At 42.1% G+C, this 19,388-nt stretch overlaps 1 protein-coding gene across 5 annotated transcripts in view; it reads right to left on the bottom strand.

Annotated features, from left to right (window-relative positions):
* The window catches only part of USP37 (ubiquitin specific peptidase 37), a 539,331-nt gene that overhangs the window by 382,651 nt on the left and 137,292 nt on the right, over positions 1-19,388 (bottom strand). For all 5 annotated transcript variants that reach the window (XM_029605048.1, XM_029605049.1, XM_029605047.1 and 2 more), the window contains one exon: positions 2,431-2,528. In XM_029605048.1, the coding sequence (XP_029460908.1) occupies positions 2,431-2,528 (98 nt within the window). The remainder of the gene's footprint in view (positions 1-2,430; positions 2,529-19,388) is intronic.

Below are 19,388 nucleotides of genomic sequence, written 5' to 3'. Positions count from 1 at the left end.
CAGACTCCATGAGGGTCTGTGATAGACATGGTGCGAGTACAGTCCGGGCACGACGAAACCCCGACGCCATGGCCATAGAAAAAATCGAGCCGCGGTACGGTCGACGGCAATCGATGAAAAATGGTGACAAACTTATCGGAGTACCCGCGGCCTGAGAAAAGTTAGAGGACCTCTGGGGGCAATCTAATTTTAATTAACTCCGTGAGGAAAATTCCTGTCAGGAATCTCTTCAGAGCTCCTAAACCGCGAGGCTACTGCTGCGCGGAAAAAAGAAGACTGAAGGGGGACCCCTGCTGGCTGCAGGGTTAGTGCCATGCTGGGCATGCCCAGTAGGGGCCAGTCAAAGTTCTGGAGGCCTGTGTATGGGGCATCATAGTAAATGCGGGAAGTGTACAGTCTGTGATACTACAATTGAAGGGGATGTGTGGATTCACCCGGTTACCAGATATCAAGTATAAAGAAAATCAATAACAGATTGTACTACTAAAGCAGTGATATACATCATATGTCCCTGCCCGAAAGTATATGTTGGCCGCACCAGTAGAGCTATTAAAGTACGGATGGTGGAACATCGTTCCCGATTAAATACTTCTACAGTTACAGCTCCTATTCTACTTCATTGTATGGAGAAAAGTCATACATATGATCAATTGCGATGGACTGTGATTGACAGCGTTGAGGAGAAACAGGGGTGCCTGTCACTACTTAATTACCGCGAGCAAGCATGGATCTTTAAATTACACTCTGAACAGCCGACAGGGCTTAATGATCAATTGGATTGGTTGTCTCTGATTTAAAGCTCTGTGATAGGTCAAGCTGGTATTCCGGATGTTCTTTAAAAAGTGAACAGGAAGTAGGGTAGGTCTGAACGCCGTCAGATGCAGCATTACACGGAGGCTCGTTGAGCACAGAGGAAGCTGTGGTAGAACGGAAAAACATCGCTCTGGATTTTACAAAAAAGAAAAAAAAAGGAGATAGATAAACCCTGATGTTGAAACTTGCGCGAGTCGGAATGTTTTGAAGCAGGACTCTTTAAATGGAAGCAAGGACGAACATTCAGGACATTTCAAAGCTAAGTAAAGTAGTTTTCTGACGGTTTAATAAACAAACAAGAAGTGTGTGCTGCACACGAAGATATATATGGACACAAGTTTAAAGTTAAAATAAAAAGCAAAGGAAAATAAGGGTTTCCCTGTTGCCTATCTCTTAAAGTTTTTAAACATACATTTGAAATAAAAGAAATGGAGGTCGGAGGGTGAGTTAATGATTAACAACAAGGCACCTAGGAGGTTGCCTATTAACATACATATGAAACCATCCTCAGCCCTCTTACTAAATTTAATGGTGTGATAACTGGTATATTAATACAAATTTTGAGTAAGGCAACAGAGAATACCAGAAGAAATATATGTGCCAGGTGGGTTTTAAGAGTCATATTTATGAAGGCATTCCAAGACCTCAAATAATCTACCTATCCTCTCACTTTTACTTCATCCTATTTTATCTTTTTATGAAATGTCGCTAAGAATTATCATCCTTTTATTATGTTTTATCATTTTTTTAGTTTTCGACTTACATTATTATTTTTTTAAATTTTTATTATTGTTTTATTTATTACGCATTGTATTTATGTTCTTATATATTGTATCTTTCTTTTACTATGTTGTAAACCGTTGGACTGGTTCCACCAAATGATGGTATACAAAAATCAGCAAATACATAAATAAATAATAAATCCAAAATATGACAAGGGGGGGGGGGGGGGGGGGGGGGGGGGGGGGAATTGTAAGGGTGCTTTGAAAAGGGTTTTCTATGATGCTATTATTATTGCACTGATCAGACTTGTAAAAACTATCCAAGGTTGCTGAAATGCTAGAATGTATGCAAAAGTCAAAAAGTATGTCAAGGGTTAGCCTTAAGTTTCATTTCTGCCTTCTAGGCTCAATTTACAAAAAAAAAAAAATGACCTGACTTAAAAATTCACTCATTAGCATATATGAAAAATATGTCAACCAATTATGGAAAATTTTATGCAAACAAATTAGCTAGCTCACGGTTGTGTAAATTAGAGATACTAACTCTTTTTAATCTATTTTATCATTAATGTTCTTTGAGACTGCTTCTGAATTGCCTTGCTCGTAATCGCACTGCACTATGGCCTAGTGGCCAGATTAGGAACGCATGCATATCACACACTGGAGGCTCTTGGCTGAAGACTCTTACTTTGATAACTGGGCTATATGAGAAAGGAAGGCTACAAAAACAAAAGAGAAAAACACTGGGTGGTTGCACATGAAGGCTCATGGCACCAAAATCCCTGAAGAGGCACTTAACATTGATCTTGAAGTCCAAAAGAGCAGAAGGAGATGTGTCAGGCCAAAAGAAAGAAAGCAAGCTCCAAAGCAGTACTCACTAATACAGTTTGCATACCTGCTGTCCTGTTCTCCTCAGCATTCTTCAAGCTCAGCTGCTTCTCCCGGCTGCTATTTAAGAACTTGCGTGATGGGTCAGCTAGAGCCTTGTTATTGCTATATAAATTTAAGACATCATAAAGAATTATTTTCTACAAAAATTAATAATAAAGATATGAACTGTTGTCAACTCATAATACAGCATTAACCCATTATGTCCAAAACGTTTTAAGATGCTATCTACTAAATAGAACACAGTCATAATGGGTTGAAAGTACAAGAAAAATTTTATCTATTCACTATAGCGCCATGCCTGAAAAGAGAGGATATTTTAGTCACCTGATGAATACTCATGTCTCAATGCTGTGTGATTTGAACAGGGACCACTTTTATAACTCTCAGAAAAGCAATATCATGCCAGGAAATTTATTGAACATTGGAAACAAAGGAACATTGGCCTGGAGATTTATAACTTTCATTGCCCAATAGTAGGATATTATAAGGAAGCTTGATCTCTGTGCTGTCAAATGAGAACATTCACTCTGTATTTTCCAGTAATAATGTGTTTGCAAAATTCTTTCACCAGCCTCTCTCAATTCTCCTCCAAAATCAGCAAAAGTTAGTAAAAAAAATAAATAAATAAACATTCTTACTTTCACCTTTTTTTTTAACTTTTACTTTTAAGGTTTCTGAATGTAATCCAGTTTGAAGTGTCAAGAAAGGCAAAATATAAATAAAAAATGCATTATTCTTCTTCACTGCATCAGATTAGTCTATAGTGTCACAAATGTTAGAACATACTACTTGCAGCAACCACATCCCATTTCATTGTTTGATGCGGATAACAAAACATTCATAATAAATATACCACTTACAATATATACACATACACACACACATTGAAAATTCAGTCAAACCTAAGTAAACATCTTTTGGTACAAAAATGTTTTTACTCCTTTCCTAAATTTTAACAACTCAGTTCTGAACAGGTGTAAGGAAACCCAGATCTTCAATCAATGAATGCCAGCATTGAAGGCAACGGAGCTACAAAAATACAAGGAAAGCAAAAACCCTGATTTCAGATACAGATGTATATCAGAGTTTCTGCTTTCCTTGTATTTCTATGACTTCACTGCTCAATATTCTGAAATTATATAAGAATATTAGGGGCATCAGGTAATTACTTCAGCAGAACAGTGCATGCACATGCAAGAGGGCAGGCCCCAGCAGCAGAAACATATCCACAGTGTTTATCATGGGATAAACTTTGTGGATCCCTAAAGGCCAGAGGATAGAAATGAGGCAAAGAGCGCATGGAGGTAACTTGCTGGTGTGGCGGTTACTACCCTTAACCAACAAGCCTTCATACTGTTGATGCAACTCATTATTGCTCTGCAGGGGGAAAAGGGGAATTAATTTTGGACACGAACCAACAAGGACATGAATTTTAGAGTCTGAGAAAACAAATAAGTATAGGGGTAAATTGCTGTTGCAGCTGTTATTACCCTTAACCAATAAGCCTTATACTTGTGATGTAACTCCAACTTTGCTCTCTGTTTTAACAGCAAGAGATAATGGGGAACTGGACTCAAGACAGCAACCGACAAGAGGCCTGACTAATGGTTTGGGAAACTAGGTATGGGGATAACTTGTATGACACGGCAATTTCCACCCCCTGGTGATACCTTTACAAGGGAGACCTGTATGGTGCGGCTGGTGCTATCATAAGCCTCCTGGGCAGACTGAGACTGGATGGACCATTTGGTCCTTTTCTGCCATTATTTCTATGTTTCATATGAGGAGAAGAGTCACAGACTATGAAAAACACAGGACTGCTGCAGCAGCTTGGAAACAAACACTGGCGAGTCACTGACTTAACCTGAGAGGAGAGCAGAGACTCCAGCCCTAACTCTGCAGCACCAACAGGAGAATCACTAACAAGCCAGCCTACAGGGAGCCAGTAATGGAGAAATTACTTACCTGATAATTTCGTTTTCCTTAGTGTAGACAGATGGACTCAGGACCAATGGGTTTAGTGTGCTCCTGATAGCAGTTGGAGACGGATCAGATTTCAATCTGACGTCAGCACTACATATACCCGTGCAGGAAGCTCTGCTCTTCAGTATTCTCCTTGAAAAGCAATTGTGGATGTATGTGTGTTTGAATAACTTGATTAACTTGAACTGGTTGACGTGATTTCTAGCTGGATACTGCCAGTGTACTCAAATGAGAAACGCAGACACCCGGTAACTATGGGTGTCTTAACTAGGGGTAAAGTCTGGCTTACCCATGCTTGTCTTGCTCTTGGGGATTGTCACTCGAGGTTTCCAAATTTTGGGGCAGCCATGGGCGGAATGCTGAGTCCATCTGTCTACACTAAGGAAAACAAAATTATCAGGTAAGTAATTTCTCCATTTCCTAGCGTGTAGCAGATGGACTCAGGACCAATGGGATGTACAAAAGCTACTCCCGAACCGGGTGGGTGGCTGCCCATGGCCTCCTTAGTATTGCCTTTGCGAATGCTGTGTTCTCCCGAGCCTGAACATCCAGGCGGTAGAACCTAGAGAAGGTGTGGATGGAGGACCATGTCGCCACCTGACAGATCTCGGCAAGTGACAGCTTCTTGGTTTCCGTCCAGGACACTGCCTGGGCCTTGACTTGTAGAGGTGGAGGCTTGCCTGCCTCTACGTAGGCCGCCTTGATAACTTCTTTGATCCAGCGTGCTATGGTTGCCCGCGAGGCCGCTTCCCCTTGTATCTACCCGCTATGAAGGAAGAATAGGTGGTCCGTCTTTTGTACAGATTCCGTCCTTTCCAGGTATCAGATTAGGAGTCTGCCGATCTTAAGATGGCGAAAGCGGCAAGATTCTTCTGAGTTCTTATACTTGTCTGGCAATGGCAGCGAGATGGTTTGCTTTAGATGGAAGTGAGAAACCACTTTTGGGAGGAAGGAGGGGACCGTGCGTAGTTGTATGGCTCCCAGTGTGAACCTGAGGAATGGTTCTCGACAGGACAGTGCTTGACGCTCAGATGCGGTGGGCCGAACAGACTGCCACTAGAAATGCAGTCTTCAATGTTAGTAGTTGGAGGGACAGACCGCGAATGGGTCTGAAGGAGGCTCCTGCTGAAGTCTAGGACTAGATAGATTCCATAGGGGCACCGGCCACTTTAGGGGTGATCGGATCTGCTTGACCCCTTTCAGGAAGCGGGAGACGTCCGAGTGAGACGCTAGACTGCCGCCCTCTACATTGGCTCTGCAGCATGCCAACATGGCCACCTGCACTTTGATGGAGTTGAGAGACAACCCCTTCTGTAAGCCATTCTGCAGGAATTCCAAAATCGTGGAAATTTTGACTATCTGCGGGAGGATGTCACGGTCTTCACACCAGGGTTCGAATATTCTCCATATCCATATGTATGTTAGAGATGTGGAAAACTTGTGTGCTCGGAGCAGGGTGTCAATCACTGCCCCTGAGTATCCGCTCTTCTTCAGGTGAGCGCTCTCAATGGCCAGACCATAAGAGAAAATCGAGTTGGGTCTTCGTGGAGGATTAGGCCTTGTTGGAGCAGATCCTTATGTGGAGGGAGAGGGCTCCCTATCAGTAGTCTTTGCATGTCTGTGTACCACGGCCTTCTTGGCCAGTCCGGGGCCACTAGAAGTACTGGTCCCCTGTGGTGTCCTATCTTGCAGATGAACCCGCCCAGAAGCGACCACGGAGGGCAGGCGTATAGCAGGATTTCCTGTGGCCAGGCCTGGACAAGGGCATCGATCCCTCGAGATTGTGGTTCCCATCTGCGACTGAAGAAGTTGGGAACTTGGGCGTTGGACTGGCTTGCCAGGAGGTCCATGGCTGGTGTTCACCAGCGGTTTACTATCAACTGGAAGGCTGTGGCCGACAGCCTCCATTCCCCTGGGTCTAGACTTTCTCTGCTGAGGTAATCCGCAGTGATGTCGTCTTTTCCTGCGATGTGGGCAGCTGAGATCTCTTGTAGGTTTGATTCCGCCCACGCCATTAAGGGCTCTATTTCCAGGGACACCTGTTGGCTCCTGGTTCTTCCCTGGCAGTTGATGTAGGCCACTGTTATGGCGTAGTCCAACATGACTGACCAATTCGCCCCTAAGTCTGTATCTGAACCGTAGGAAGGCTAGCCTGACTGTCCGTGCTTCCAGTCAGTTGATGTTCCATCCCGACTCTTCCTTGTCCCATTGCCCCTGGGCAGTCAGTTCCTGGCAGTGGGCTCCCCACCCTCGTAGGCTCGAATCCGTGGTCAGAAGGATCCAGGTCGGCGGGGATAGCCTTACTCCCTCATTTATTTATTTACATCTTTTTACTATACCGACGTTCAAGACTAAGAATATCACACCGGTTTACATCGAACCAAAATTAGGAAAAAGTTACAAATAACAAGTATCTTCAAATCAATTAAATATAAGATATAAATGAGAGAATAAAATACAACAATGGGGATGACATAACATATGACAAGGGCTGATTAACAACAATGTAGAAGAAAAAACCTCGAGAGAGGAAACAACTGTATTACGGGCTAACTCTGCAAGTGGTATGGATCATGCGAAGGGACAGAGTAAGATGGGGGGATATGGGGGGAGGGAGAGGCCACAGGGGTCAGGAAGGGAAAGAAATTCGAAGTCGTAATAGCAAGAATTATACGTGGCTACAAGAAGACCATCTGTCACCCCTGCTCAGATGGTCTTCTTGTAGCCACCATTGTAGCTGGGTTCGAACTTCCTTCGGGAGCTGGAGGCGAACGGAGTAGTTCTGGGACATTAGATTCCATCGTGACAGTAGGGAACGCTGTAGAGGTCGCATGTGAGCTCTTGCCCATGGAACCACTTCCAATGTGGATGACATGAGGCCGAGGACTTGGAGGTAGTCCCACACCTTGGGGCGAAGACTGCTTAACAGGTTTCGCAATTGGTTCATCAGTTTTGTTTTCCTTATAGGAGTCAGAATGACCTTGTTTTGTCTGGTGTCGAACCGGACTCCCGGGTATTCCATCCCCACACCACCATAAACCCTGCCATGTCAATAATCCCCTCATATCTATGACAGTACCATCACCACCCAAACGCACCTCACACCTCCTCATAACTATGCACACCACCATAAACCCATTCGCAACACTCAGCCCTTCCCCTCCCTGGTGACTTATCCCCATTTCACAACAAAAATACCCCCTCCACACACCCCTAACCACAGGCACCTACACCATGTGCACTGCTGGAAATCCTGTTGCAATATACACTCACTCATCCCTTCACATCACTACCATGGCACCTTGCATACCCAGTTGCAACACTTACCTCCCTGCACACACATCGGAGTGACATGTACAGAGGATGCCATGTGACTTAGCAACGTGAGGAAATGACGAGCTGTTAAGTAATCTCGGGCGTGGAGGAACGCTCACAAAGGGGAGGGCTACACACCATTACTGAACACCTTGTAACATCTAACATCCAAGGTAAAAAAAAGACAAAAAAAAATTGAAAAAAATACCTCTGAAACTGGGAAAAGAATAGTGTGAAGAAAGCCAGGATTGAGAGACCCCCTCATCCCCCCCGGGACGTCATCGCAGCCAGACAAAGGGGCGCACCCCTTCGTGCAACCTGTAGTGTTAACCATTTCCATGTTTTTTTTATTTCCCTTGTTAATAATTTCCATGTTTTATTATTGTTCAATGGATTGACAAAGGAAACGCTTGATTTCCTGCAGTTTTTGTTGGAATGTAAACCGATGTGATATGTAAAATCGAACACAAAAATTTAGCCATGGTGCAGTCGATGGCTGGTAAGCCCTGAAGGGAAAACTCGACAGGAATCAACTGCAATTGAGGATAAAGCCTTACCTTACGACCATGGAATTGATAGGGGGACCCCGAAGGGGTACAAAATTTTTGAATTTTGTAAAAATGTTCCATGAGGAAAATTCCTGTCAAGAATCTCTAGAGAGCTCCTTAACCCGCATGGCTACTGCTGCGTGGAAAAAAAGAGACTGAAGGGGACCCCTGCTGGAAGCTGGGTTAGTGCCACAAAAGGACATCGCCTCCTATCCCATTACTTTTTAGTTTTCTTAGAAGCCTCTCATGAGGGACTTTGTCAAATGCCTTCTGAAAATCCAAATACACTACATCTACCGGTTCACCTTTATCCACATGTTTATTAACCCCTTCAAAAAAATGAAGTAGATTTGTTAGGCAAGACTTCCCTTGGGTAAATCCATGTTGACTGTGTTCCATTAAACCATGTCTTTCTATATGCTCTACGATTTTGATCTTGAGAATAGTTTCCACTATTTTTCCCGGCACTGAAGTCAGGCTCACTCGTCTATAGTTACCCGGATCGCCCCTGGAGCCTTTTTTAAATATTGGGGTTACATTGGCCACCCTCCAGTCTTCATGTATAATACTATTTTTGTTACTTTCCTTTTTACATCTTTCCCTTCTCCCCCCTCTTTCACCCCACCATCCTCCTCTACCTATCATTTCATTATTGTTATTGTTTTCTTCTTTTGCAACTATGTATAATTTATCTGATTGTTGTTTTGATTCTGTAAACCGTTGTGATGGCTAAACCGAATGACAGTGTATAAAAACGAATAAATAAATAAATTTACAATGGATGATTTTAATGATAGGTTACAAATTACAAACATTAGTGTTATCATTCCCCCCATCGGTCATGGATGCCCTCGTCTTCACTGCCTGAAGGAAGGAATGGGGCCATAGGTCCCCAGCACTGGTGTGGGTACAGACTCAACTGGCCATGAGGGCTCAGGCTGCACTGTTTCCCCAGTCCCTAGAGAAGCTTCCTCCTCCGAGGAACCGTGGACATGCACTGGATTGGCCGGCATCGATGCTGCCCGAGGAAATGACATAGGCAGCGTTTGTAAAACTCTGATTAGCACATGCAGTAGCTCGATATGGATGGTGCCAGTCTTGATACAGTCTGTGCCCTGATGCCGAGGCTCTGGACCGCCCTCTCCACAACCAACTGCAAATACCTCTCCAGTTCCTTCTTGAAGATTGCCGATGCCAAGACTGACTGGTACCCAACTAGTGTAACCACATCCTCTTCGGAACAGAGAGGAGGCCGGCATTAGAGCCGGTGGAGACCGCCACGGATGCCAGATATCGATGGAGGCTTGATGCACCTTATCACAGGACGCTTCAGGGGCATTTCAGCTGAAGCTGTTCATCTCCGTGCCAGGCACTGTACATTGAATGAGACCAATGCCGATGCTTCCTTGGCTTCCCTTGGTGCTCGGATCGGTCCTTCCCCAGAGCAGAGGTCAAAAACGACAAACTCTGTCATCAACCTGGGGGAGGCTCACACAGCGGCAGCTGTGTGGGAATATCCGTGCATGCTCAGAAAGATTTATGTCTTTCTGAACTCTGAAGAGAGCACATTCAGTGTCAGCACCGTCAGATTATGTCACCAACTTGTGTAGCTTGATTTGTCCTGCTTGTCCATGGAGAATTGCCAACGCATCTGGGTTTTCAAAGGTCAAAGTAGTACTCTTGACAGCTCTATGCATCCAAATTTATCTGTCTACCCTAATTTGACAATATTTTGTTCATAGCCAGATGATATCAGCGGCATTTCACAGCTTAAGACAAACTAATTTCTGCCTTCAAAGCTTCATGGCTAGCCTTGGGCCTTCCCAGGCCTTTCTCCTTTTCATCAATAGATGCTTCTGTTTCCAGAGAACAAGCTGATGCTACTGGTCAGGGATGTAAAATTACATTTTAGGTCAGAAGATTGATAGAATGCATCTATCAAGATCAAGATCAATTTAATGGTGGTTAAAGAGGATTGGTAAGTATAGCTTTGGGAAATCTTTGGACTTATAAAGGTTTGGAGAAAAGTGAAATAGTGGGATATATTCTTTAGAGTTTGTGTGTGTGTCTGAGAAAATAAACAAGCCAGAGATAATTAATTCTACTGTCTGTCTTTCCCACCCACTCAACCCTTGCTTTTTAGGCAAAAGATACTCTTTCATTAAAAATCAAATCAGGCTCTTATCTAAATCATACTATTCTACCAGCCCTTATTGAAAGATTAATCATCCTCTTGTAGGATACCAGCGATTAATTAGTAAATTCACTTGTAAATTTAAAGTACTCTAATTCCAACTTCCTTAGTAACCTAAACTTAACTAGGAACTCAATAAACTTAAGATGAAGGCAGCAGTCCAGCAGAAAGAGGGGGCCTTTCCAGTCTTTTGTATTGAGTGTTACATGTATGATTTTTTACCCGTCGGTGAGAGATTGTATGTGTGCATTCTGCGCAAAGAGCTCCTGGATCTCAGGGAACAAGTGCAATATCTGGAGGAGCTGAGGCAGACAGAGGTACATTGATGAGACCTTCAGGGACATAGTAGCTAAGTCCCACATCCAATCTTGCAGCCCCAGTGCTGCCTTGGATCAGAAAGGTCTCCCAGTTGGAGAACACCACCCTAGTAGTAGGAAGTGATCCTGTAGCAAGGACCTGGCTCTCCAGGTAATGTAGTGTCCTCTTGCACTGAGGACAAGTCTCCCAGGGCTACTGCCCAGGAGGGAAGGGTTAGGCCGGCCATCATAGTTGGTGATTCGATTATTAGAAATGTAGAAAGCAGAGTGGCTGGTGGATGTGAGGACCACCTGGTAACTTGCCTGCCTGGTGTGAAGGTGGCAGACCTCATACATCATCTAGATAGGATTATAGTCAGTGCTGGGGAGGAGCCAGCTGTCGTGATACATGTGTGCATCAACGACATAGGAAAATGTGGGAGATAGGTTCTGGAGCCAAATTTAGGATTTTAAGTAGAAAGCTGAAATCCAGAACCTCCAGGGTGGCATTCTCTGAAATGCTTCCTGTTCCACGTGCAGGTCTCCAGAGGCAGGCAGAGCTCCAGAGTCTCAATGCATGGATGAGGGATTCAGATTTGAAAGGGGAAACATTTGGGGAAGGGAGAGACTTTTCTGAAAGGATGGGCTCCACCTTAACCAGAGTGGAACCAAGCTGCTAGCACTAACTTTTAAAAAGGAGATAGAGCAGCTTTTAAACTAGAACAAGAGGGAAATCAGACAGTCACTCAGCAATGCATGGTTCGGAGAAATGTATCCTTGAAGGATACTAATGAAACAGGAGAGTAAGGGCATCCCAACAGAGAGGTTCCAATAAAAGCAAACGTAGTCCATGTGCCTATTTGTAAAAATTCACCTGGGCTGAAGATTTCCAAATTATCTCTATCAAATGAAAAGCAGGTTAATACAAACAATAAACATATTTTCAAATGTCTTTATGTCAATGCTAGAAGTCTAAGAAGTAAGATGGGAGAATTAGAATGTATAGCAGTAAATGATGAAATAATTGACATCACAGAGACCTGGTGGAAGGAGGATAACCAATGGGACAGTGCTATATCAGGGTACAAATTATATCACAATGATAGGGAGAATCAACTTTATGGGGGTGTGGCACTTTATGTCCGGGAGGGTATAGAGTCCAACAGGATAAAGATCATACAAGAGACTAAATGCTCAGTAGAATCTATATGGGTAGAAATCCCATGTGTTTTGGGTAAGAGTAGAGTGATAGGAGTATCCTACTGTCCACCTGGACAAAATGGTCAGACAGATGATGAAATGCTATGAGAAATCAGCGAAGCTAACCAATTTGGCAGTGCAGTAATAATGGGAGATTTCAATTACGGAAAAATTAATATCAAAGAGAGTCAGTATGGTAACCCAAATAGTAAACTAGACAAAAAAGGGACCAAAAATATACATATAAAGAAAAGCTTAAATGACTATGTCAGCAGGCCTGCGTTGTAGTTTGTAACGAAGAAACCCAACCAATCTTCTCAATCATTCACCATCATTATCAAAATTGTATTTACTTCAAAACAATTTTTTGTATATTTTTATCTTTTCATTAAAATTATAATAAGCCATCAACTCTCGTCCATAAGAGAAATATAGCCAGCAGTTTCTTTGTCAAAATGATAAACACAGCCCTGGTTGGGTTTCTTCATTACAAACCACGACGACAGACTTGCTGACACGGTCATTTAGGCTTTTCTTTATATATATATTTTTGGTCCCTTTTTTGTCTAGATTTCAATTACCCCAATATTGACTGGGTAAATGTAACATCAGGACCTGCTAGAGACAAAGTTCCTGGATGTAATAAATGACTGCTTCATGCAGCAATTGGTTCAGGAACCAATGAGAGAGGGAACTATTTTAGATTTAATTCTTAATGGAATGTAGGACTTGGTGAGAGAGGTAACGGTGGTTGGGCCACTTGGCAATAGTGATCATAACGATCAAATTTAAGTTAAGAAGTGGAAGGGGAACAATAAGTAAATCTACAGATCTAACACTGCATTTTCAAAAGGGAAACTTTGATAAAATGAGGAAAATAGTTAGAAAAAAACTGAAAGGTGCAGCTGCAAAGGTTAAAAGTGTTCAACAGGCATGGACATTGTTTAAAAATACAATCCTAGATGCACAATCTAGATGTATTCCACGCATTAAGGTAGGTGGAAGGAAAGCAAAACGATTACCGGCATGTTTAAAAGGTGAGGTGAAAGAAGCTATTTTAGCCAAAAAATCTTCCTTCAAAAATTGGAAGAAGGAGCCATCTAAAGAAAATAGGAAAAGGCATAAGCATTGTCTAATTATAAGTTCTCTTATTATGAAAGACCCTTTCTTGTTGCTTCAGCTTCAGCTCGTGCTCGTCTCATAGTTATGCCATTTTAAATGCCCACTGTCACCTGTTTACCTTTACCAGCTCATTTCATCCACCAATAATTTGCAGTTAATACCTCTTACTCATGATATTTGACAAATGTATAAGCATTTTTATTTTATATTTTATATATTTATTTATATATATATATTTATGTATATATATCTATATATAAGATTTATATTTATTGATTTATGTTTTATTGTTCTATTCGCAGTTTATTGTTTATGTTATGCTGTACGCTTTAGTTCAATACTCTGTTTTATTGTTTAATGTAACGCCTTACTTGCGAAAGTTTTGTTTTATGGAAACCGACCTGATTCGATTATGTATATCGAGAAGGTCGGTATATAAAAACTCTAAATAAATAAATAAATAAATAATTAAGTGTAAAACATTGATAAGACAGGCGAAGAGAGAATTTGAAATGAAGTTGGCCACAGAGGTATAAACTCATAATATAAACTTTTTAAAATATATTCAAAGCAAGAAACCTGTGAAGGAGCCGGTTGGACTGTTAGATGACTTGAAGGGTTAAAGGGGCTCTTAGGGAACATATGGCCATTGCAGAAAGAGTAAATTAATTCTTTGCTTCCGTGTTTACTAATGAGGGTGTTGGTGAGATACCAGTTCCAGAAATGGTTTCAAGGGTGATGAGTCAGATGAACTGAAGCAAATCACTATGAACTGGAAGATGTAGTAGGCAAGACTGACAAGGTAAAAAGTTGCAAATCACCTGGACCGGATGGTATGCATCCTAGGGTACTGAAGGAACTAAAAAATTTCTGATCTATTAGTTAAAATTCATAAACTATCATTAAAATCATCCATTGTACCTGAAGAATGGAGGGTGGCCAATGTAACCTCAATATTTAAAAAGGGCTCCAGGAATAATCCTGGAAACTATAGACCAGTGAGCCAGACTTTAGTGCCGGGAAAAATAGTGGAAACTATTCTAAAGATCAAAATCACAGAGCATATAGAAAGACATGGTTTGATGGAATACTCTTCCACAACTTTCATACCTTCCACACCTGCATACTCTTCCACAACTTTCCCATCACACGTTCGCAACCTTGGTGTTTTCATTGATAACCATCTTACATTCAAACCTTTCATTAAATCTATCATTAAGGAATGCTTCTTTAAGCTCCAAACCATAAAAAAACTCAAACCACTGCTACACTTTTCTGATTTCCGACTGTACTACAGTCTATCATTTTATCTAAGGTAGACTATTGTAATGCACTTTTTCTAGGCATCCCCGCTACCCATATCAAACCCCTACAACTACTACAAAACGCTGCCGCCAGGATACTATCAAACACGAAAAAAAGAGATCACATCACCCCCACACTCATCGAACTTCATTGGCTCCCTATACACTCTCGAATTCTCTATAAAGCCTGTTCCATCATCCACAAAAGTCTGTTGAACTCTAACCTGAATTGGATTAACCCCCCACTCCTCCCCCGCACCTCGAACAGACCCACACGTACTGCCCTCCAAGGAACCCTACGTGCACAACCTATCAAATCTTTCAAATTATCGTCCACTATAAACAGAGCTTTCTCCCTAGCCGGCCCCTCTATATGGAACTCCCTGCCTCCTGATATACGCCTGGAATCATACACACCCACTTTCAAAAAAAAACTGAAAACATGGCTCTTCCAGCAAGCTTACCACACATCACCTCCCATTACATAAATCCTTACTGATTAAATAAGTGATTCTCCTAGAATCTGATACGCGACTTATGATTTATTTCTCGGATTACGTTGTATGCCTATCGATTTTGTACTTTGACTCGGCTATTTATGTACTTATCTTTTGTATATAGTTTTGGTGATATGTATATAGTGATTTTGCTGTTCTCAATTTTATGTAAGGGCCCTGCCCAAAAGTTAACCTGTTTGCAATGTTATATGTAAGGGTTCTGCCCAATGGTTCCTGTTTAACTGTAAACCGATACGATGTGTGAACGGTTATCGGTATAAAAAAGACATTAAATAAATAAATAAATAAATAAATAAATACAGTCAACATGGATTTACCCAAGGGAAATCTTGCCTAAAAAAATCTGTTTCATTTTTTGAAGGGGTTAATAATAATAAACATGTGGATAAAGGTGAACCGGTAGATATAGGGCCAGATTTTTAAAAGTACGCGCGGGCAAAGCAGTGCGCATGTTATAAAATCCAGGGTCGGTACGCGCAAAGGGGTGCACAATTGTGCAACTTGCGCGCCAAGGCGCGCAGCCTTCCTCCATTCCCTCCGAGGCCGCTCCGAAACTTTCCTTCCCCCCCCCCCCCCACCTTCTCCTCCCTTCCCCTACCTAACCCGCCCCCCATCCCTACCTAAACCCCCCCTTACCTTTGTCCTATAAGTTGAGCCTGCCTCCAGGCAGGCGTAGATTGCACGCACTGGCCGACAGCCGGCCCGCGATCCCGGGCACAGCGGCAAATGGCCGCTGTATCTGGAGGCTCCAGCCCCACCCTGCCCCCTTCCCGCCCCGCCCACACCCCGCCCCCCTTCCTGCCCCTTTTTCAAAGCCCCGGGACATGTGCATGCCCCGGGGCTTGCACGCGTCGCCGAGCCTATGCAAAATAGGCTCGGCGCGTGCAAGAGCGGGTTTTTGGGTTTAAGCGCGTAGCCCTTTGAAAACCGGCCCCATAGTGTATTAGGATTTTCCGAAGGCGTTTGACAGTCTCTCATGAGAGGCTTCTAAGAAAACTAAAAAGTCATGGATAGGAGGCAATGTCCTTACGTGGATTAAACTGGTTAAAAATGAGAAACAGAGTAGGATTAAATGCTCAATTTTCTCAGTAGAAAAGGATAAACAGTGGAGTGCCTCAGGAATCTGTACTTGAACCGGTGCTTTTCAATATATTTATAAATGATCTGGAAAGGAATACGATGAGTGAGGTTATCAAATTTTTGGATGATACAAAATTATTCAGAGTAGTTAAATCACAAGCGGATTGTGATACATTACAAAAGGACCTTGCAAGACTGGAAGATTGGGCATCCAAATGGCACATGAAATTTAATGTGGACAAGTGCAAGGTGTTGCCTATAGGGAAAAATAATCCTTGCTGTAGTTACACGATGTTAGGATCTATATTAGGAGCTACCACCCAGGAAAAGGATCTAGGCATCAGAGTGGATAATACTTTGAAATCGAAAGCTCAGTGTGCTGCAGCGGTCAAAAAAGCAAATAATGTTAGGAATTATTAGGAAGGGAATGGTTAATAAAACGGAAAATGTCATAATGCCTCTATAACGCTCCATGATGAGACTGCACTTTGAATACTGTGTAAATTCTGGTCTCCGCATCTCAAAAAAGATATAGTTGCGATGGAGAAGGAACAGAGAAGGGCAACAAAAATAATAAAGGGGATGAAACAGCTCCCCTATGAGGAAGGTTCTTTTTCACTCAACGCACAATTAAGCTCTGGAATTTGTTGCCAGAAGATGTGGTTAGTGCAGTTAGTATAGGTGTGTTTAAAAAAGGATTGGATAAGTTCTTGGAGGAGAAGTCCATTACCTGCTATTAATTAAGTTGACTCAGAAGATAACCACCGCTATTACTAGCAACGGTAACATGGAATAGACTTAGTTTTTGGGTACTTGGCAGGTTCTTATGGCTTGGATTGGCCACTGTTGGAAACAGGATGCTGGGCTTGATGGACCCTTGGTCTGACCCAGTATGGCATGTTCTTATGTTCTTAAAGGCTGAAGAGGTTAGGGCTGTTCAGCTTGGAGAAGCAATGGCTGACGGGGGATATGATAGAGCAGTGGTTCTCAACCTTTTCCCATCGTGACAAACCTGACAGGCCACGCGCATATGTGTGACACACTGCTCATTACAATTCATGGCGGAAATAAAAAGTAAAGGTCTGGTAATTATTTTTGTTTAAAATGACACAAGGAAAAGATACATATTCTGTCTGAACAGAAATTGCATAAATAGTAAACATCCCACACCAAAACAGCACCAATTTCCAGCACTTAAACAGTAACCACCTTACCTAAGAAAAGGCAACACTGAAATATTACACCAGGCCTTAAGACACCAATACATCTCCTATTAGGAAAACGGACCAAGTCAGGCTGCTATAGAGCCCTACAAAGAAACTACACGCCAGCAGAAAACCTCACCTAAATCACATGTGCTGACCCTCACCTAACAAAGAATAAAGAGACCAAAATGCATAACTAGAAGCATGCAGAAAAAACTGAATTGGAAACTGCAACAAGCCAGAGTCTCTGTATACAGTGTAATAAAGGAAAAAAGAAACATCACCTATCCTTATAAAACAAATCAAGAAATATAAAATCAGTAGCAGTAAAACCATACTAACAAAAAGAACAGATTATTTCTAAACAGCTGATGAGTGGAATATCCAATAATTAAAAACTCATAAAAAATTTCTAGATACCAATAAAATATTTCAAAATAGCAGACACAAAGACCCAGTAATGAAAAATAAGAATACAAAACTTTTTTTGCTCTGCATATCTGGAAACGTTTGATATCCAGGTGTCCTGAGATTGTTTTGAATTAGCAGGAGGAGAGGTGGTTTGCTTGGAACTTTCTCCTCTCTCTCAGGCACATACCAGCGCTCTCTCTCACACTGGCTCTGTCACTCACATACGCACATGCTTTTTCTCTCTCACTTATATAGGCTCTTAATTACACATTTACACACATGCTGTCTTATCTTTTCACACTTACGCACACACTAAAGCATTTTCACACACACACACACTTTTCACACTTACGCACACACTAAAGCATTTTATAAAACACACTACTAAGGAGTGCTTTTACAAGTTACAAGTACTCAAAAAACTCAAACCGCTCCTATTCCACTACGATTTCAGATCCGTCCTCCAAGCCATTCTGTTCTCTAAGATCGACTATTGCAACTCCATCCTGCATGGTCTTCCAGCCTCTACCATTAAACCGCTCCAGCTGCTACAAAATGCAGCGGCAAGGATTTTGACAAATACCAATCGGAGAGAGCATATTTCTCCTATTCTAAAAGATCTCCACTGGCTCCCAGTAAACTTCCGGATCCTCCATAAATCTCTCACAATCATTCATAAAAATATCCACCATCAAACCCCGCTTGATCTGTCTCATCCTCTCAGACTGCACTCGACAGCCAGGCCTTTAAGGGATGCTTACAAGGGATCTTTACACGTTCCTACAATCAAATTAGTGCACCACGCAAACATCAGAGACCGGTCATTCTCTACAGCAGGCCCTTCCATGTGGAACGCCATGCCTCCGGACCTCAGACTGGAGACTTGTCTAACAACTTTTAAAAAGAAACTAAAGACATGGCTGTTCAGCCAAGCCTTCCCCACCACAAACTCCATTGCCTGATCTAGAATTGTTCACCACACATCTCTGTAAACAAAACTTTTCCAAATTTCTCATGCCTAATATCCATTAAAGAGAGGTTGGCTCCTAGCCCCCTCCACTGTATATAGTATTTATTCTATTTTATTGCACTTTATATATTTATTGCTCCGTTCACCCCTTCTTTATTTTCCTACTCCAAGTTAAGGCTTCCTTGTTATAATGTAACTGTATGCTCTGTATCTCTTGTTGATTGGTTAATTGTATATTCTACTTAGTTCATTGTAAACCGAATTGATTTGATTTGTATCAAGAAATTCGGTATATAAAAGCCTTAATAAATAAATAAATAAATAAACACAGGCTTTCAATCACACACATACATGATGTCTTTCTCTCTCACACACAGACTCATTCACATGCTTACAAACATGCTCTCTCTCATTTACACACAGGCTCTCAATCACATACTCACATGCTAACTCACCTAAACCAGCTTTCAATCACACACACACACACATGCTTTCTCTCTTACTTATACACACAGGCTCTTAATCATACATACACATGCTCTCTCTCACACACAAAGGATCTCAATCATACACACATACTCTTTCACACAAACAGGTTTTCAATCACAAACTTACACATACAGGTTCCCAATCGTAAACTTACATTCATGCTCTCTCTCTCTCACAGGCAGGCTCTCAATCACAGACATACTCTTTCACATGTACAGGCTCTCAATCATTCACATACATGCTATCTCTCACACACATACACACACAGGATCTCAAACACACATGCTTGCTTGCTCATTCACTCTCTCTCTCCTTCCTTCCCTCCCT

The sequence above is a fragment of the Rhinatrema bivittatum genome, chromosome 6 (assembly GCF_901001135.1).
Source record: "Rhinatrema bivittatum chromosome 6, aRhiBiv1.1, whole genome shotgun sequence".
Lineage (NCBI taxonomy): Eukaryota > Metazoa > Chordata > Amphibia > Gymnophiona > Rhinatrematidae > Rhinatrema > Rhinatrema bivittatum.
This window is presented reverse-complemented; position numbering and strand designations above follow the sequence as displayed.